This window comes from Chaetura pelagica, unplaced genomic scaffold (assembly GCF_000747805.2).
Source record: "Chaetura pelagica isolate M959 unplaced genomic scaffold, ChaPel_1.0 scaffold221, whole genome shotgun sequence".
NCBI classification, from domain to species: domain Eukaryota; kingdom Metazoa; phylum Chordata; class Aves; order Apodiformes; family Apodidae; genus Chaetura; species Chaetura pelagica.
Genome location: NW_009952533.1, coordinates 11,818,807 through 11,840,530, shown reverse-complemented (window position 1 = coordinate 11,840,530; position 21,724 = coordinate 11,818,807). Strand labels below are relative to the sequence as shown.

Below are 21,724 nucleotides of genomic sequence, written 5' to 3'. Positions count from 1 at the left end.
AAATGCAAATAAGATACTAGGTTACTAATAATAGGAAAGGCAGTGGTAAGTGTGCTGGAAGCTAACCTGATAAATGCACTCAATAATGAGAATTCTACTGGAAAATGCTGAGCCCTGTGGCTGTGATCCAGCAAAGTGCTGACAGCAGTGGTAGTACTCATGCGCTTAAAGTTAAGCATTTTCCTACAACACTTTGATGGATCAGAGCTGGAGTCCTTATCACCTTGCTAGGAGTGAATTTATAATAAGTCTTGTGAGTCAATATTATTTATTCTTAGGCTTCACAACTAAACCACTAATGGAATGTAGGGACATTACAGCTCTTCTGTGGTGTGAAGGAATCTGACTCTGGTCTTAACCACAAACGGTTCCCCAGATTTGATAAAAAAATAATATATTTATTTCCAGAGGACCTAGAAAAACAAAAAACTGGTATTGCAATTCCCTGTGGATCTGCACCCTACAGGGAGATATTCCTTCATGCCTCTCTTCCCAGCTCCAGCAACCCTTCATCTCAAGTATTCCTTAGCCTTGGGTGCAGGTACCTGCTAGGAACAGCAGAGAGCCCTTTCTCCTGAGCCCAGGCAAACTGTGGTGCCCTAATGTCACACTTTCCCTTCCCAGGCTTGCAATAAATTAGATCCCAACAGGAAATGTCTGTGCAGGATTCAAGACTCAGGATTGATGCTGCTGTAAGTACAGATGAATGTATGCTAAGCCTGGCAATTGAAAAGAAGTTTCCCAAGCAGTGAATTATGGCTATGACCAGGTTTGCCAGGCAATTTTTTTTCTATTTTATTTCTTTTTAGGCATCTTTAGCTTTGTGAAGGTGTCGCGAGCCGGTACTGGGGATCTTGCATCACTGTGCGTGTGACTCTGGCTTTGGAGTCCCTGCAAAATACATGAGTGTTTGCAAGCATTTATGACTCACAGGCAAAAAATTACCTCATGTAATGTTACAGGGCATGGTGTCCTATTTAGCGTTTGTTATATAGACAGTCCTTAAAATTGTCATATGCCAATACTCCTGATGAGGTGTTTGATGTGGTTTGTTGAATGAACAAGCCGCAGGTAATACTTCCCTTCCCCTCATGATGAGTGTTGTCCAAGATAGGTTTCCTTAGAAATCACAAAAGAAATGAAAATAACAGTGTGGAGGATTTCTTGACAGCTGAAGTGTGAGGTTGTTTCTCAGTTCTCTAAACGTCCCAACAAGTGGACATTTCCAATGGTGACTGTGCTAATTGGCTCAAGCTATCTGGAGATAAACTACTGCTAATGCCATTATTCTCATTTACAACTCTTAAAATTGCCTGTCACCTGCAGTTTTCTCTTGTGATATCTGGTCATGTTTTCCTAAAGCCCTGTGCCTGCAGTTGTGTGGATTGTCGGGCAGCTTCTGCTATTTCAGAGTACATGTCTTGCATCCAGGATTGCCGGGAGCTGAAAGTGTGTCTGTAAATTCCATAAACAGAAGGCAAATGGCAAGAATCCAATTTATTTTTTGAAATAATGTGCTTTTAAGAGTCTTGCCCAAGATATGCAGTGCTGGGAGATGGTAGTGATATATGATAGATTCCATTAAATACTCTGGCTCTATTGTATATGGTGTGTTGTGCATATGAGGATTGACAAAGTAGTCTTGCCTCAAAGGCTCCACAGTTTAGTGCCCAGATCCTGTCATGTCTTCATGCTCTGCTAGTAATGTTGTTGCAACTGCAGTGTATGATGGATGTGTCATAGTGTAGCTTCATTATGCTAATTTTTTTTTTAAGTTATGTGCTTTCTTTGTGGCAAAAGTGGTGATTTTTGGAAACATTTGTGCAGTCAGCAACAGGGCATGCAGAAAGGAGTGCTGCAGGTGAGATGCTGCACCACCTGCCTGGGTTGCATCCACGATGGCAGCCTAGGGTAAAATATTTTGTGAATGACACAGCTGGCATTGGCTACATCCCCTGTCCTTCAAGGAGTATGTGTTGAGCTTTGATTTCTTACAATTAACACCATATTTTGAATAAGAGGAAAACACTGCGTCTAAACTCTTTGAAGTTATGCATTTTTTGTTTTCGTAACTCACACGCCAGTAACAGTAATCAGTCTTAATGAGAAAAGGACTTGAATGTCTCTCCTACGAAGAAAGGCTGAGAGAACTGGGACTGTTTAGTCTTGGGAAAAGAAGACTGAGAGGGGATCTTATTAATGTCTATAGGTATCTGAGGGCTGAGTGTCAAGAGGAAGTGGCCAGTTTCTTTTTGGTGGTGCCCAGTAATAGGACAAGGAACAATGAGTGTAAGCTAGAACATAGGAAGTCCCACCTCAACATGAGGAGAAACTTCTTTACTGTGAGGGTGACAGAGCATTGGGATAGGCTGCCCAGAGAGTCTGTGAAGCCTCCTTTTCTGGAGACTTTGAAAACCTGCCTGGACACGTTCCTGTGTGGCCTGCTCTAGGTGATCCTGCACTGGTAGGGGGGTTGGACTAGATGATCTCTACATGTCCCTTCCAACCCCTAAGATTCTGTGATGCAAACCATGAGCATTTCTGTGCAGTGGGGATGCTGGTAATTAAAAAACATAGCATCCATCCTGCTCTCTTTGCTGTTAGCAAAGGTGCCTTTCTGTTATCATAGGTCCAAGGATTAGAAGTCTAGAGAAAAATTATCTGAGGAAAGCTTTGTCAAAGGAGGAGCACAGTCTCTAAGAGATTTGAGCAGCAAGTTGGGTTTCACTCTGCATGAACCCAACCCTGTGTTGAGCTGGGAGGCAGCAAGGTCTGGAAGTACCTTGACTGTGTCCAGCTTGGGCTTCAAGTCATGTTCTGCTATCAAGCTCAAGGAGCTGCATTTAATCTTTTAGGGACTGGGGTGGGAATCACCTGAGAGAATGCCCCTTTTCATAAGAGAGAAATCTGTTTGCTTGGGTTAGCCATGGACTCACATTACAAAAATGGGGTCCTGCCTTTGTCAGGGCCACTGAGTGCTCGAAATGGGTTCCTGTTTCATGTGTGACCTCTTTAGTTTCAAGGCACACATCAAGGCATGTCAGGTTTCAGAGGCATTCAAAATGGAGGTGGATAACTGAGACTGTAAATTGGTCTAAGACCTGGCACCTCAGGTGTTCATCTTGGGAGATAAAAAATGTGAAGAAACACTATTTGTTCATTTCCAATGAAATCTGAAGACTGTGTTCTCATTTTGATGTTTGATACGTGAAGAACCAGTGTGAAGTCCCAACCTACTCAAAAGATGCCTTGATAAATCATTTGAAAGGAGATGATCTCCATGTATGAACTGTGTTTTAGGATTGGGCTCATATTTGACAAGGTGTCTAGATTTAATCCTGGGGCTAAAATTTACCCCTTGCACTATTTAGGGCCTGTGCATCACTGAAATCCCATGTAAGATCTCAGGTAGAATTGAAATGGCATTTAATGCCATGCAAAAGTCCAGGGACCTTTTTCATTCCCTAGACTCAGTTATCAGAAGCACTTAAAAGCACTTGCAGATTGGAGTCTAACCTCTTTGCCTCACTAACCATGAATGGTTTGCAACTACTTGTCCACAAGGGACAAAAAGTTTTGAATCCCATTATCAGGCAGACTGAGATACACTTTGGGATATTAAGAATTGCATCAGGGAATTAAGTTCTGACTTAAACACTAAGTTCTGACCCAGGTATGATATCTACAGCAGAAGTATGCTTAGGGGAGCCATTGAGTGTTGAACTTTTCTAAAACTCTGTATCATTTCTACTGAGAAGTGCAAAGAGATAATACTGTAAAATTATTTTTTTTTAATTATTTCTTCTCAAACCATTGTTTCTGTTTTAACTAATGTGTGTATCTTGTTTAAAATAAATCTACTGCTTGAAACCTCCTGTTATTTCACAGCCCTGTAGTGTGACTTGGTGAATAAATGCAGGTTCTGCTCCAAACTGAAGTCACCAAAGGTCTGAAAAAAAAATTCATTAATTAGAAACTGAGTGAAAAATTGCAGTATACCAGGCTTTTGAAGTGGAACAAGAATTACTTGTCTTGTGGTTACTCTTCTGACACAGGTTTCATTTTCTTCTATTAAACCTGGCTTTATGAGTGCTTAAGTGATATCATAACTGTTTAGTTGCATGATGACATGTGAAAGTATTGATTTAATCACAAGCATTAATTTGAGTTTTAAATCTTCTGGCATAAATTCAGACCACAAAAGAAACATGGCATCACATGGAGGAAGAAACCCTAAGGTGTTACCACAATGTCTGAAGTGTTAGATCCAAAACATTTGCACATACAGGAATGTAATCACAGTAAAATAAATTGCAAAGACATGAAAAGCACACGAACATCCGTAATATAAATGTCTCTGAAAAGTGATGTCTGTATCTCTAGATGTCTAGGTCACAGTTGTCTATAACAGCAACCAGGAGAGAGATGGTAGCAGAAAGATCATCTTTTATGCCTTATTTGTCTTTGGAAAAGGACCAGTAGGCCTGATAAGTGGAGAGCCAAAGGAAGCAGAGATGCCAGCCCCTTTGCCTGTGTACATCATCATTTCTTCCTGGGCTACTCTGTCTTGATGCAGATCAGGATCTGTATCTGTCCTGGCAAAACAAAGGTGGATTGAAGGTCCTGGGCTTGTGGCTTGTTTTTTTGACACTGAGTGAGAAGGGAGCTAAGTTTGGGGTTGTTTTTGTTTTATTTATTTTTTGTGGTTTGTTTGTTTTTTAATCAGAAGTGGAAAACTTCACTGGCTGTGGAGTAGGGGTGAGAGAGCGAGCCATTAGCTGTTGTTCCTACCAGAGTGACAAATACCAAAGCAAAAGCAATTGGGCTTGATAGATCTTTAGATAGACCGTGAGATGTAGAAACTGGATAATTTGTTTTATTTTGATGCAGTGGTCATTCACCTGATAACATTAGTTTCTCTTAAAATATAGTTAATGTTTTATTCCACTGAGCATCACTATGTGTTAGATGTTAGTGGGACACAGCACAGTATGTTGTAAACACTGGGTTTGGTGCCTACATGGCTAATTCAGTGTTGATGTCATTATCAAATGGAAGAATGTCCTTAAAGGTCTATTCCTCATGAAATAATCTTTTGTAGTTATTCAGATGTGACTAATGATATATCTTCTGTTAAACTTTCATTTATTTATGTTTATTTAGGTATGTTCCCTTCTTAAGAAATGTTAGAAAGAAAACAAACAAACAAAAACGTTGAACCATTTTCTCTGCTTTTATTTGTTTCCTGTTTATTTTTGGTCTCAGGAAAGCAAAAATGTACATTAACAATTTCACACCTTGATGCATCTTTCTGTTCTTGGATGGCAAACATAAACATAAATGATATAATATCCGTCTTTGATTTTGAGTGCCTTGCTGAGAAATTAATGCATACGTGGAGATTACTTGTAAAGCAACATGAACAATTCACAATGTACACCCACCCTTTGTAGTGTCAAGGCAGGGATTTAAAAAAGACTTCTGCCTTCCTACATAAGAAACATGGGAGATTACAGCTTTATGTGTCTTGACTCTTATGTGAATTTATTTTTTTACATGTTGCACGCGAAATAGAAGTGCTCCGTGGCTTGGCTTCTTTCTGTTAAGAGGATATGCTGCCCTTGCAGAAGCAGTGACCTTTGAAAAGCAAGTCTCAAGTAATCCTTTTATTTTCCTGAGATCATATAGCACAGTATCCTGTTGCAGGCTTTTAAGATGGAATGATTGCAGACTTTGTCCGCTTGTCTGGGTTGGATTACATTTTGTTTGACAAAGAAAACTCTAAAATACTTATACCTTCCTTCTTTCCATTCAGAGCATGGTAATCTTTGTGCACTGAGGATGCAGAGTAGTTGCTGTATCATGACAGCACTGCTGGGATTTATTGAATTTACTTAATTGGCCTTTATCTCATGGTTACACTTTAACGCTTCTTTTGAAGGAGATTCAAAAAAGGATACAGTTACTCCTTTTCTAATTTACTTTGAGAGTTGGGTTACTCATTTTCTTATCTTGCCTCCTTTTCCCAGTAGAGCAGAACATTCTGCAGAGCCATGATTGAACGTGTTAGAGACTTGTACTGTGGGACATTGAAGTTCCTGAAGCTCTTAAGTAGCCGGGCCTTTACCACACTGCTTTTTAAAGAGGATGCTCTGTTTTAGGTGGCATAGGAAGTTTGATGGGCACTTTTGGATGGCTGGTGGTGCATTTTGTTTTTGTACTGTGCTGGTGCATGTTAAGGAGAGCTCAACTCCCCTGAACTTCCCAGGTAAAGATTTTTCAGGAGAGTTCAGGAGCACTTGCATCATTTTCTTGTGAGCCTTGGTCCTATAAACACTTTTAGGAAACCACAATAAAATGGATTAAAAGTTCATTATTTGTTCAGGCAATTTTGACACTGAGAATTGCATGGCTTTTGCCCTCCGTAGAGGCATTTGATATCAGGGAGGTCTGAGATCTTCCCTCACTGCACTTTTCAAGTTTGCTTTTTCTGATAGGAGTTTAAAAGATTTAATGCTCAGCTCCATCCTGCCAGACCTCTGCTGCCAGCTCTGCAAGCCTGGGATAGGTGTTGCAGGGATTTGAGGGCATTGGAGAACAGCCCCAGAGGGGCACGGGTTCCTTTTTCTGAGTGCTTTGGTGTCACCATCCCATATATCTAGCATCCAAGTGGCTCATTTTAAGAAGTGATCAGCATTGTCTATTTTACTAGAGTTGTAGAATTGCCTGTTAGGTGAGACTTGTTTTCCAATGCCTCTGAAAACCATGTAGATCCCTTTGCATTAGAAAGGGAGTTCACTACTCACTGTGTCTTCTCTGGGCTACCACATCTAACCATACACATATTCATGGACCACGTATCTCACACAAGTCAAATTCGTGTGCACATGCATGCACAAGTATTTAGGCACCTGAATTAATTACTAGGAAGTCCTATACTAGACTACCAGTTTGAGTCTAGGTTGTTATTCGCCTTCACATAGCCAAAAAAAATTACAGAGGACATCAGCTGAGGATAGGGTGGCTTTTGCAGATGGAAAATTGTTGGTGATCACTGTGCAGTGCCTCCATAAACACAGAGTCATTCAGATGAAGGTGGCTTTTTCTTGCTTAGCGGAGCAATTGTGAGCCTGGTGGTGGATGCACAGCTAAAAAGCAAGCACCTTGATGCCAGCTCTCCAACAGAAAGCAATAAGGAAACAGCCAACACCTTTCAGGATCCTCCAAGAGCCAAGTGGAGAAGAGAATAGTAAGCAGGTGTGAGAAAAGCTGGGGCTGAAAAGAGACTGGGAATTTACTTTAAAGAGAAGGCTTGCTGCTAGCCTTCAGTCCAGGGGTAGTTGTCTGGAGCTCTTCCCTTACTCTTTTTGTCAGACCTGGCAAAATTAATTTTTTTGCTGTCTTTATTTTATTTAATGGGTTGGGTTGTTTTGTGGGTTTTTTGTATTATGATAATTAGCTAGTCCTGCATATAGGAGAAGTCTTTTTTTTTAATAGTTCTAAATACATTTTGGAAGATAAAATGTGCTTATTTGCCACTGCTTTTTGCACTTAGTTCCCCATATGGCCACAAGGGTCTTTGCTAGGCATCTTCTCAGGCTCCCTGTAATCCTTGCCAAGAAATTGCATGTCTGGAGAGTGTGTCAAGGCCCTTGGCCAGGTGTGGGCTGTTTGTTTCCTCTGGAGAAGCTGCTTTTGGTCCTGTAAATCAGAGACTATTAATTTCTTCTATCCTCTTTTCACTCAGTGTCATTTCCTAATCTCTGGTATACAATAGCTGGGGTGTTAGGGTTGCATTGCCCGTACAGCTTTTGCTAGGGAGCTGGCAGGGCTGGTAACAACCACGAAATGAAAAGTCTCTGCAGATAACAGACTGAAAACAAAGGATCAAACCTGTTTCTGATGCACGTGTGCTGCAAAGGGCAGATAACCTTTCCGGGCTGCATCTTAAAATAATAAGCAGAGCTGGTGTAGCTGCTTTCATGCTGAGGCTTGCCCAAGCATGATGCAAACTTCCAGACTATGGTTGCCATTAAAATCTTTACAGTTGCCATTTGCAAGGAATTAGCATCTCTATGTGAGCTGTAACACCCCAGCAATATTTATGGAGAGCAATTGAATTATAAAGGTTGTAATGGCCTTGCTACCCTGTTCCTTGCATTTGGGGGAAGGGGGCCCGAAAGATGCCTGGGCTTTAACTACTGCACAAGCCAAAAAATAAATATTTAAGGAGCCCTCATAATCTAAGGTCTTCGAAAAAGACAAGTCTTCAAAGCACCTGAAAGAAAGCAATATTTAATCAATTTATAATTCTGATAACATATCCCCCGGACACATTTGAAAAGGCAAGGTGTTGGGTCAATGTGTTTCAAAAATGCTTGAAAACAAAACACTGATGTGTAAGCTGCTGATGATAGTTTGTGTTACTTTGCTCAGATGGATGATGCTGGTCAGATCCTCAGCTGCTGAAAATCTGTGCAAGCTCAGTTGTTAAAAATGGCAAATACCATCAAGGTGAAAACTGACCCCACTAATCTGCAGTTGCTAAGGATTGCCTTGCATTTGAGGATGTGCTGAGGAGTTTGACTTCAGCAAGGGCAGACGGTCTTACTAACCATGGTTTTTGTCTGTTCTGTTTTTTTCCTGTCTTGCAGCACCTTCTCCAGTCAGTAGCGTGAAAAAAGGGAAGATAACTAAAAATAGCATCTCCCTTTCCTGGCAGGAGCCAGATCGACCCAACGGCATCATCCTGGAATACGAAATCAAATATTTTGAAAAGGTGGGATGGACTGATTGCTGAGCATCCCAAGTACCTTCTCTTTACTTTCCTCTTCTTTTAGTTATAATTATTTGAGTCACGGAAGGGAATGGGCCAATTTTATGCATAAATCAATGTTAGATTGATTTTGCAGTAAATGATTAGGAAGACTTGAAATGAGGGTGTTGTTTTCCATTAGTGTGCCACTTCTGTTGAACAAATACATTAAATCTGCTTGTCAGATTCCCCTCCTGCCTTATCACATTAATATAGAGCCTCCTCATTTGTTAAAAATAGGAGAGGTTGAGCAAGGAAAGGCTGTCTCCTCCCAGAAACATCAGGCTGTCCCTTGCTTTTGTTTGGTATTTCAGTTTCTCATTTGGCTTTGCATCCACAGTGTAAGGAGAGGAGACAGGTTTTGTGGAGAGATTGTATCTGCTCTGATGTTAAGAAGCACATCCTGGTTTAAAAGCTTGCCTGGATTTTCCACCTTTTGTTCTTGGTCTAATGGAAAACTCTCTCTTCCTATGAAACTTGCCTGTCTTCATTTCAAATGACAACTTGTTACCTTCCTGCAAAGTTAATGCAATTAAAATGAAAACAATGAGGAAGGCACTTTGTCTTACTAGCATCGTTTGAGCAATGCAGCCTTTGCAAGAGTTGACTGAATAGCCGTTTCTTGTCTTAGTGATGATTCTATGGTTTTCTTTTTTCTTCTGAAGCAGCCAAGATTTCTACATGAAAACAAGGGGAAAACAATGAAATTGAGCCACAATTCACTTTTTGGGGTGGTTGAATTTCTATCTTAAGGAAGATCTTTCATTAGATCTGTCTATGACCTAGGTGTTTTTAAACAAATTGGGTGATGAAAGGCTTAAAACACTATATTTGTGGTCCAGAACTAGTCTCAAATAGCTCCAGTAAATAGTTCTTCAAAGGCAAGTCCTTCACAGGGAAGTAGCTACAGATGCTCCGAGTTTACATGGCCTTGATTTATTTCTTTCAAACTGGTAGCAAAGCTTAGTATTTTCTGTAGGAAAGCTCAAGTCTTTAAACATTTGCAGTAGCTCACAGTGTATTGAAAACCTAATTAGGCTGACATACAAGCAAAAATATGACCTAATATTCACTTACTGCTTTTTAACTAGTCATTGTGTTAGATTTGGCGTGTCATCCTTCATCTTTCTTGTTTTTTGCTGCTGTCGTGTATATTCTCTTGGTTTTCAGCCCTTTATAGGGTGAATTCACAGTATTCATTTCCAAGGGATAAGAATGACCTATATTCAATGTTTTGGAAAACCTGAGTTTTGTTTGATCACATTCCTTTTGGTGAAATCACTTCTTAATAATAAGAAAAAAAAGGGAGACAAACACATTTCTCCAAAATAGTCTTTTGTAGCTAGAGGCTTCAATGAGAAAACCTGTACTCCTATATTTAGAGACTCCCAGGGCCTTATCCAGGCATATTACTGTCTATGAAGAGTTGCCCATAAAATTAAAAAGAAAAATCTGTTCAGATCCTAAGAACTATGCAGAAATCTTGGTAAGGAATTACTAAGAATTCCTATTTCCCTCATAATATTTTGAATCTGAGATAATATAATGAATAAAAAGAAGTTTTAAAGTTTGTAGATCTTAATTTATGAGCTCTTGTCTAGATTATGTGTTATAGTAAATAATTCTAAAAGTAATTACTGAGCATTTGAGTGAAATTTTAATCAAAGGACTGAAACTCTCTCACATTAGAAACCGATGTAAATGAAGATTTATTTCAGCAAATATTCTTCAGATTTTTTGCTTCAGAAGAACAATGCAAAATTAAGTACTTTCCTGGAGTTTTGCTTTGTTATTCCCTTCTCAAGGTTTAATTCGTGGTTTAATTCTAGAAATGCCATCATAAAGTTGTATGATGTGTAATATATTATTCTCTTTTAGGCCTAATTGTGTTACTGGGAAGTTGTTTTGGTATAAATTAAAATTTCCTCTAACCCGTGCTTTGAGATTGATCTTTGTAGGATGAACCTTTCCATTGCCCAGAGCTATGTACATCCCCAGCAATGGAAAGCTGCTCTTCCTGCAGATGCTGGTTAGGTCCCTGTGTTGTCATTTAGGAGTGGAAAGTCCCCCTGCTCAGTTTTGTACTGCCTATAGTAATTGATTAGAAAAGAGAAAATCAGAGCACACATTTTGAACTGCAGCAGGGGCCTTTAGGGTTAGTGGGAGGGGTGATAGAGGAAGAGATCCTCAAAAATCCAAATATCAGGCATCCTTTTTACATTTTAAGAGTCTGTCTTCTCTGAGAGCTGCTATTTCTGTGTTTGAAATTTGTGGGGGTCTTTTTTTTTTTTTGGTGGGTATGAAAAGGACCAGGAGACGAGCTACACCATCATCAAATCCAAAGAGACGACGATTACAGCAGATGGCTTGAAACCAGGCTCCGCATACGTCTAATCCAAATATCAGGCATCCTTTTTACATTTTAAGAGTCTGTCTTCTCTGAGAGCTGCTATTTCTGTGTTTGAAATTTGTGGGGGTCTTTTTTTTTTTTTGGTGGGTATGAAAAGGACCAGGAGACGAGCTACACCATCATCAAATCCAAAGAGACGACGATTACAGCAGATGGCTTGAAACCAGGCTCCGCATACGTCTTCCAGATCCGAGCCCGGACGGCGGCTGGATACTTTTTTTCAGGAGATTTCAGTTTGAAACCAGCCCAGTGTGTAAGTCCTTTTAATTGCCATCAGCCCGTGTTTCTGGAGTGGTTACCAGGAAAAAAGTAAGGGAATTGATCCCTTTGCAGAGAGTTCTTCCTGGTTCTGGCCTCAACCCTAGATTTTGAAAGTATGAGGCACATCATGACTGTGCACTAGACAGGATAACACATCTGACCTTGAGGCCTTGACTCATATGGTGAGGCAGGAGATGAAGTCAGGAGGCCTTCAGGCTCCAGAAATTCATACCATTCCCTGCTTAGAAAAATCTTGTATTTATGAGGACTGATGGAGAGGGCAAGGGCTCTCCTCTCAGGAGGGACAGAGGAAATGAGACCTTCTTCTCCAGACATCATAACAGCTGTCCGCAGAGAATGCTGAGCTCTCTTAAATATCTGAGTCTGGGGAAAATACCTTGAAATGGTGCATCTCTGCTAGCAGAAGAATTGAACCAGCACTAGTGTCTTTTGGTGTAAGTTCCTGTCAAGTTGAAAGATGGTTTCTGTTGGCTGCCAATGCCACAACCTCGAGGAGAGGAATTTGACTTGTGATCAGAAATGGAAAAAAATGTGCACTGCAGATGCAGAAGTTTTGGTTGGCCTGTTACAAATTAATGAGGTTTGAAATGTTTTAATTAATTTTTATTTTATTTTATTTTTTGTATTAGTCTGATCATCCAGGTCTGGATTCTGGAGCAGATTTTGTGCAAATTTTTGCAGAGGTATAAAAGATACATTTTTCCCTTAGAAAATACGTCCTCTGTATTTCAATTTTTTACAACTCTCATTTATTATTTTTTTTATACTGTTTCTGTGGAAGAAAGAACTTTTGTGGTGGAAATGCTCTGTTCATTCCTGTGGGAGAGAGCCTATTTCCTGTATGTTTTCCTTGGAAATTTAAATTCATCAATACTTTGATTAGTGTTATTCCAGTTCATATAAAATTCATTATCTTTGAGAAGGAGATGCCAAGTTGTCTTTTCCATTCATGCTGCCTTTGAAGCCATAATAGATTTTAAAGGAATCATTATACGTGTGTAGATGTAGCTGTGGAACCAGTGATTGAACTAATACAGTGCAAATTGCATCATGATGCAAACATTAATGCAATAAGAATGGTCTATTTGATGTATTTCTTATTGTATTAGCCATTAATCATACACTGTAAGTAGCAAGAAAATCATGTTATGCTGAAAATTATTCTATATTATACTAAGGAAATTTTGCTTGCATTTGGAAAGTTTCTAGTTTAGAGTAATTTGAGTCATAGTATTCCAGACTGTTAATAAATAATATATTAAATGTATGCACATTTGATCCAGTGCTATCAATCCTGATCCAAAAATAATGACACTTTCATAAAACCCATCATATAAGTATCTGTATTTATCAGGATTTTTTGAGGACATCACCTTTAAATCCCTTGAGTCATTTAGCCACCCCGGCACCCCAGTCTTTTTAATGTTTTAAAGGCAAAGGAGTGGGTGTTTCTCTGATATTACAGAGCTGCCAGCATAGTTGGAGGAACACTCACTGCGTGGTCCCCGGTCTGGGAGCTGGGAAGTCTTCCTCTGTTGGACTTGATCTCTGGCTGAAGCAGGGCTTAACCAGTTGTTTAAATGCTGGGTAGAAATGAAATGCAATGCCAGCCTTAGTATCTTGCAAAATGTAGATCCATTTGACATGTAGAACCTTTAAAACAAGATTATTTTTTTTCTTTTCCAAGGCCATATATATATAAGCTCAATATTAGTACTGGCAGTGTGACCAGACTCCCACTACTTTCCTGCACATCCTGGAGAATCTGAAAGCAAGTACAGATCAAAATCTCACTGCTACATCAAAAGTTCACATCTGAACCTCTTGTCAGAGCCAAAGCAAATTATTTTGATTCAAGCCCAAATTAAAACCTTTCAGTGACTGTTGTGAGAATCAAAAACAGCCTCCAAAATCATTTGGACCGAACAACAGGTTTTGTTTCCAGTTTGCAGAGTTTCTGTAAAGTTATTTTTAATACACTTGGAGGAAGTACAGAAAAACAGCCTGAGAAATGCAGTGGGGAGGTGGAAGCAGTAAAGTGTTTTGGACTTTTCTCTTATCCAGATTTTGGAGGTTTTTTACATATTGCTACCTGCATGTGCAATTCTGCAGAGCACCGTGATGCAGGCAGGGCTGCGGTTTTCGGTGGAAGTTTTATATTTGGGAAAAAGCTGCTGCTGGATGTATCCATTTGCTGCTGTCCTCCTTTCCAGATGCCACCAAACTCGTCTAGTCCTGGTAAAACTAAGCTTACCAAATGCTGGCTTTAGGCTGAATTAATTGGTGAGCTAATTCATCTGGCCAGCCAGGCAGGAGTGGGAACATGTCACCAAGTCAAGGAGAGGTAGTGCAGGTTCCCCACTTGCCTTGAATGGCAGTAAGGTCACAGCTCAGCTTATGAATTCAGGCTTTTAGCTGCCATAGATCACAGCAGGATTTATCTCATTTCCCCATCCCTCGAGCTGTGCAAAAAACCACCAGTCACAGCTTAATGTTCTCCTTTAAATGTTTTTCTTTTTAATTATTATGTCAAGAAAGCAATAAAACATCATCTCAAGGAGCCTCTATAAATTTGTGAGGCTAATAAAATATCTGGATGATGGCATGGGTTTGGAGCAGTTAACATTTAATATTTAATGTATCATGGCCAATCCTTCTGAAATCATTTACGTTGTTGTAGCAGGTCTGCGCCACTTGCAGTTGAGCGCCAGAGAGCCCCCCTATGAAGAGCTACTTGAAACCTATTGCAGATCAATGTTTAATGCCATACCTCTTCGTCTTTATTTTCTTTTAACAATTAATATGGGACTATATTCAGTTATTTTATAACCTCCATAAAGTTAATCCTGTACTAAGGACCTGTTTTTACTTCAATCATTTAGTTAAAGGCTTCTTCAGTGCAAAATCGATTTCTGCTGCTCCCTGGGGTAGATGAAGCTTCATAAGGGGCTAGCACAAGAATAGGAGCTCTAACAAGGTTTTTCCCCACACAGAGGCAGTACCTACACCAGGGAGCTGCTTTTGTGGGGAGGAAGCCAGATTTGTACCTCGAGGTTGTTAAATATGTGCAGCTGAAGAAGCTGGCAGTGGAGAGGCCAAGGGGAGGAGGCTTTGGTTGCTATTTGGGGAACCCCACATGCAGACCCTTGGGGAGAGATGGGTTCCTTCCTCTGCAGTGCAAAGCAGATAAAGAATATACAAGTGGTGGTGGCATTTCCATTTTACAGGCTGCTTAAGCTTGCTCACCTGCTTTTACTTAACCTCAGTTAAGTAAAACCTTAACCTTTCTGCTGGCATCTTTATCACAGGGCTTGTCTATTGCCTTTTGGCAGAAGGCACAGACTAGGACAGTTCTGCTTCCCTTGGCCAACAAAAAGACTGGCCAGTGTATGTGTCTTAGCAAATTCTGGCCATGTGCTATAGATGCCACAAGGAGTTAGATTTTTATTGTTTGTAGCTTCCTGAAACCCAAGTAATGTCATTTATCTCAGAGATCTCTGTTATGTCTCTTAACAATAACATTTCATAAATGTTCTCTCTGCAAATGGGAACTTCCTGGCTTTTCATAGTTTATCTCTGTGATTTCTAATGCAGCAAACCAAGGAAGACAAAATTGAGTTTGTAGACTCACAGGCTGCATTCTGCAACACTTTGGTTTCTGAATTCAGTGATGAGATGCAATTTTGTTGGGTTTTTGGCATGGTTTTGCATGTGGTTTTGGTTTCTTTCCACTCGTTTCCTTTCCAAACTAGAAACAGACAGCAAAGGGGGAAAACATAAAGCGTAAAAGAAGAACGAACTCATAAGGCTTGAAACCTCACTGGCAGCCTCACTAGAAAGACTTATGTGAGTGCTGACTATCATTTTGACTTTAATCTCTATTTTCTGTTTCTCATCTCAGCAGTAGCTGCATCCAGTGACCAGAGCCAGATTCCTATAATTGTTGTGTCTGTAACAGTGGGAGTCATTCTGCTGGCTGTTGTTATTGGTTTCCTTCTCAGCGGAAGGTAAGAGAAGAAGCTGTGTATTTATACTTCTCCAACTTTTGTAGTAACTTTTATCTGACCGACTGATTAGCACAATTTAGGCAAAAGCAGCATGTGAACGAAGCTGTCGAGCAGTAGCGCTGTAAAACAGCACGAGGGTGAGCTGATTGATCTGTTTGGACAGGCAGGAATGGCAGAGGCTTGCTTACAGATGTAGTTCACTTCCCAATGATTTTCTTCTCTGTATAGACTGACCTTGATTATTCAACTTGATTCTCACAGGAGTGTTTTCAAATTCCTTTAAAAATAAGTAGAACATGTTATTACAGGTAAAATATCCTGAAGTCCATATGTTTGCACTCAGAGCTCACAAGGGGCTTTGCTCACAGAGAAAACTTGTTTTCAGAAAGACACACACACAAAAAAAATAAAAAATAGAAGAAAGAAACCCAACCAAGTGGCAAAACGTCCCAAGTTTTGGTCAGGTCTGGATTTCATTTTTCATGTGTAGGACACCAGTGTGTTCCCCACACACTAGTAAATTATGCAGAGAGCTCCCTGCTTGATGGAAGACACCCAGCTTCAAACCATCAAGTGATCCCATTGACTTCTCATGTACTTAACCGTAGGCAAGTGATGAAAGCCTGGGCTATGCTATCTTTGACAACTGTAACAGAAGTTAATGGAACTTGCTGGTGAACAAGAGATTGTAGTATTGGGGAAGCATCTGCCTTGTATTAGAATCAGTTTGTACTGTGGCACTAATTTGTATAGCAGCCAGCAGAGAAGGTACTTTCTTCATATAACTTACATTTATTATTACACTTTTTAAATTACTGTTGTCAAACAATGTGACATCCTTCATGCAAAGCAACATGAGTTGCATCTACTGATAAAGGTGAATTTGATTTTAGTGCAAAGTAAACATTTATGCTTCTAAGGAGCCCACCGTTGCTTTTATGATACAAGTCTGTCTTAAGCTCAGGTAGTGGCTGTAGATTGCAGGATTTTGTAAGTGTTGAGAGTAGTTACGAGATACTTGTGGAAGAATTATGTTGATACTGAATGTATTTGCTGAGGGTCTTATGTCCCAGAGGAGGTAGGGTATCAGACTGTGAACATGGCAAGGTGAGATCCAGCCAGGCTGAGCAGCTCTGTCCTCAGGCATAAGGCATCCAGGAAAGGACACAGTTATTTCCTGTCTTAAAAGGTAAGTGTTGCCAGACTCATCTCCAATCAAGGTCAGAGACTGACAGTCTCTTTCAGCTCAGCCATTTGAGCTCCCGTCATCTGCTTTGAGTGACTTGTTGGGCTTAAAAATGGGAAAGTAAATGCTCCTGTCTCCACAAGAAGCATGCAGTGTCATGGGAGGTGAGTGGCTACAGGCCATTCACACCAGGGGCTACAGGAAACCTGTAGCCAGAAAGACTTGGCTCTGATCACTGTAGGCAGGAGTTCAAGTCTCTCCTTAAAAGGCTGAATGTTTTGAGTCAAATCCTTCCTTGAACAGAGTGGGACTAGGCGGACATTGGCCTCCCCGAGCCTGGATGTGTGCTTGTATTAGTGCAAACAGGAGGATTAATGTGTGGCCATAAGGAAGCTATGGATATACCCTGGCACCTCTGCAGTGAAGAGTCTGGAGGGGTGAATCACAAGTGGAAGGACATGTAGCCCTCTGTAATCATAAGGAATTGCCGCCGTGTGGCAACCAGCAGCTTCCCACAGTCTCTGGCAAGTGCTCAGGACCACTTTGGGATGGACATGCCCTTGCAGATCTCTTTTTTGCTGCTAACTTCTCTGGTCCGAGCAAGCAGTTGCAAAGCCTGAGCCATTTGTCAGCAATTGTTATTAGTTACGTCTTTCTGTCCTTTGCCTTAATGGGCTTTCCAGGATGTGCTTCCTCTTGGCTTTTTATCTCTTGGCATGTTTATAAAAGCCCTTGTCTCTTTTGGCTATCGTTTTATCACTGCCTCTACTGCTGCCTTAATCCTCCTACCTGGTACTCACACCTCTATCTAGGCACCCCAGGGCAGTGGCAGATTCCTGGGAGCTTCTCCATGGTGTCATGCTGGACATATGGGAGGGGGCAGGCACAGAGAGCTGAGCTCTTGGTCCATTTTTATCTTTTCAGCCCTTCTGCTAAACTGGGAAGAGCCCAATCCCTCAGCTGGAGGTGGTGGAGAAGCCTCCACCACCAAGATTTTTGCCCATCATTAGAGAATTGGCTTCAAAACCACAGAGCCTCTTGGCCATTTTGAGTTCCCATGAATTTTAAAGCCTGTCTAATGCATTGAGTGACTTATGAGAACAGAAAAATAAACTCCCAAAGCCCAGAAAGCTGACAGCCAATTTGAAATTAAACAAAGCAAAACAAAAAAATTGCTCCTGTTTGGAAGTGGAGATGCCACTGAAATGTGTCATTCATGCTGCTTTGCCTTGGATATGATTTCAAGACAATTTGTGGAGTAACTCTCCTGCTGTGACACTGTGGGGACGATAAACGCATTCCAAGTCATGAGATAATCCCTTTCTGAAGCTGTTAACCTGTTTGTGGAAGATGCTTTCTTGTATCTTTGGAGTTATTATGTTGTTCCAGTGCCTGGTTCCAGGGAATTAAATTTCCTTTCCTAATTCTTTCCCGTACTTGCTTTTAGAAAAACAGATATTTTGAACTCCAGGAGTGGCTCCAACTGGAATCACTACTGTTTTCCGCACCAAGCAAGCTGTGCAAAGCCCAAGCTCTGTCTCTCCTGCTAATGAGGAAGAGCAGGTACTGCCCAGCTGCAGAGCTCAGGAGAAAAACCCTCTTGCTCTGCAGAACTGAGGATGTAGCCTGGCCAGCTCCTGCAAACAGGATCCTCGTTGCTGGCTCTGTGCTGCTTCCAGGCTCCCTGAGAGGCTCTGGGCACCCCAGAATTAGGATACTCCTCCCTAGGATGGTGTATAGCACCTCTTTGCTCCTATCCTCCCAAGTGTCTGGCTGAGGCAAGCAGGGGTTTGAAAGCAGTTTTGCAGTGTGAAGGAAATGTCCTCCTGCTCTCAGCAGCTTTTCCCAACCATAGGACCCAGGGGTTTGCTGGCCTCTGCAGGCTTTTTGGTTTTTACTAGGTCTCTGGAGACAGAAGTTTCCACACTTCCTCCTCATTTTTTTTTTAATTTTTTTTTTTCCTTTTCTGTGTGTGTAGGGTTTTTTTGTTGTTTTGTTTTGAGAATTTCTGCAGTTTTCTTGCTTCTTTTGAATGAATGTAGCTTGGCATTTCCCGTTGGCAGCTGGTCCTAAACCAAAGGTCAGCTGAATAGTGGTCATGGTGGCATTTCCACATGCCAGCATCTGTCTCTGGAAATGCACTTTGTGTCTGAAGCTGGTGGTTCCTGGGAATTTGAAACTAAATGTGCTTTGCCCTAAACAATTACACTACATTTCAGAGCTGATTTACTTGCAGATGCTCCAGAAAACTCTTCCCATAAATAATGAGCCCTCTGACCAAGGTCATCAATGCCAAGCAAAATAGCTGATGGCTTTTGTAAGTTATCCCAGTCTTTGCATCAAGGGCATATTAATAATATAACAATCAGGATTACAAATCAAAGAGATTCACTAAATCAGTCTGTAGTTTTCTCAGCAAAAAAAGAGAAGTGGATTGAAAATTTATTATTAAACCAGCTACAAGCATTGAATTAAAGAACACAGAGTTGCTATTATCTTTGTTTTGTTAGGACTATGTGTTCTTGAAAGCACAATGCATTTTACAGATAAAGCCAGGCTATAAATTTGCTTTCCTAGCAATGCTTGAATTAGATGATGTTTGGCATCGTTGTTCCTGATTGAAGTTTATATTGATCTAAAATCATTGCAGACTTTTATTTTACATTGTGTCAGACAATGCCAGTCACAAAGATCGTTGTGCTCCATCCAAGAAGCAGTAAGATGCTGCAGTCATGGTTGTGCCATCAGCCTCTTTCTTTCTACAAACTGAGATAGGAAGGGAAATTTGCATCGACCTGGGAAGGAGACCCACTGCTTCAGAGCAGTTCCTCCTCCTTTGCCTTTCAAACCATGCCCTGTTTGCAAAACTGATGGGGTCTTAGGTGGAGTGTTACCAGACTGCTGGTCCCTCTGGTGCCCAAGACATTTGAGCTTTGTGGCACTACAAAAGCCTGGGCTTTTACAGAGTAAAATGGGGGTGCTATTAGGTCAACACTGTGCATGTTTGCAAAAGTTGCTGAAAATAACTAAGTAGTGTACTGTTCATCTGCATTTATAGCCAGCTACCCATTATGGATGACCTTTCCATCTCAAGTGATCTTCCAAAGAACCAGAGGGAGCTTTTTATAGAACTTAAGAAAAAAATAGATTTTAAGCAATAAAAAACTGCCCCTCACCCTATGTCGTGCATATATAGAAGGTCTCTCTCTGGCAAGGAACTAGCTTTCAAAAGACAAAGCAAAGACAAATCTTGCCACCTGGGTATTGGTAATTAGAGGCTTCTGCACCAAGGTATCCATCCTTGACCTTAGTTGATTTAGACTTTTAAATATCAGCCCCTGCGGTGGCACAGGGCTACTTTCTGGACACAAATATGTGCATGTTGTTAAAAAGTGATTTTCAGGGAGAAGAGAGGGTGAAAGGATTCTGGTGTATAACCTAGGTCCTGAGCCAACATTTGCAACCTTTCATGATGTAGAAGGTCAAAAGGGATTAATTTTTCCACAGCCTCCCCCCATCCTATTTTCCAAGATGTCAGGGCTTAAAATAGTTGATTTTTCAATATTTCCGTAGGAAATGGGCAACTCTTTGTAGATAACGTTTTTCATAGAGAGAATTTTCCCAGCATGAGTCACAATTTTAGTTAGTTGTGACTTTTCAAATTATTTTTATCTCTACATTCTTGCCTGCTCTTCCTTCTTCCTACAGGACATTGTCTCCTATGATTTATAGACACTTTATGATGCTGCCCTACTGCCAAATATTCCCCACAATTCACCTGACAAGAGGAAGGGTTTTGTTGGAGAAGCTATTGCTCTGCCAAGTCTAAATTCCCATCCACCAAGAGCAGGCAGGGTCTGGTCCTGCTTCTGTTTGGGTCAAGGTTGTTACTACTTCCATCACGTTAATGCTCTTTGACAGTACATTTTCCCAGAGAGGTGTGTTAGCAGCACTGGTATACAGGATCCTCTCTGAAAAAATAGTGCTTCATTATGCCTTTCTGCACAGGGTGATGCCTTTCTAGAGGCAACATGGAAATGTGCTGCCCATAGTCCCAGTCTCTTGCATATGCCTAGATCAGCTTGGCGAACTTGGTTGCTCCAACACCTTTTTTCTTTTTTTATTCTTAGCACTTTTTGACTTAGTACTTCTGTGCAAATGAACTAGGCTTCACAAGCCAGCCTGAGCTGCTGCAGTTTTGAGGAGAGTTTAGGGACCGAGCCTAATCTGCCTTCAGATGATTTTGGCCCAGACAGAAGGTGAGAGTTGACCAGATCTGTAACTGAGCTCCAAGCCTATGAGGCGTTGCCCTTGAAAGCATCATTTCTGAATTATTCTGGCAACAGCTGAGGGAGCAGGGCAGGAGGAGCATCATGGACAGAAGTGGCTGACATAAGCTTTGCCTGAGCAGGGGAGATGTGTGGCAGTGCAGCAGTCAGTGTTGAAAACTTCTCACCTTAATTCAGATTATGTGTTTGATAGCATCGTGCAAGTCCCATTTCCACTTTGAGAAAGGAACCAGGCTGCCCTTCAAGCTGAAAACAGAGCCTGACTTTAGTAGTGTTAAAATACATAGTGTTTTAAAATGGGGTTTTACTGTCTTTTCTTGGCTGTGGAGTGGATAGAGGATGTAGAACAAAATCAAACTGTGGTCCCTCTGCACTTCTGAATATATGGATGTTGCACCTTGCTTTGGATACTAGAAATAGGAAATGTGACCTCTCCTGGGGGCATGCCATGTTGTGGCCCTTGGTCTTTTGCATGGAAAAAAGGTTATCTGTAACTTCTTGCAGCTTAGACAAAGCAAAGTGTAATGTCAAAGGTCTTTCCAAGGGCAGTTCCTTTCCCTGAAATCATTGCTCTTCTTCCCCATAGTGATTGCATAGATAGTGACTGCTTGGGCTTCTGCCTTCTCAGTTATTCTCAAAAAACACAGAGCTGTGCTTTAATGTATGAACTAGGTACAGCCTAGCAGGAAAATGAGGTGACTTCTTAAACATTCATGTAGTTCTGGGCAAAGCAGG

General features: G+C 41.0%; 1 protein-coding gene across 1 annotated transcript in view; it reads left to right on the top strand.

Annotated features, from left to right (window-relative positions):
* EPHA5 (EPH receptor A5) overlaps positions 1-21,724 on the top strand; it is a 160,913-nt gene that overhangs the window by 101,584 nt on the left and 37,605 nt on the right. Inside the window, 4 exon segments of the mRNA XM_010009013.1 lie at positions 8,655-8,779; positions 11,323-11,437; positions 11,440-11,478; positions 15,409-15,514. Coding sequence (XP_010007315.1) covers positions 8,655-8,779; positions 11,323-11,437; positions 11,440-11,478; positions 15,409-15,514 — 385 coding nt within the window.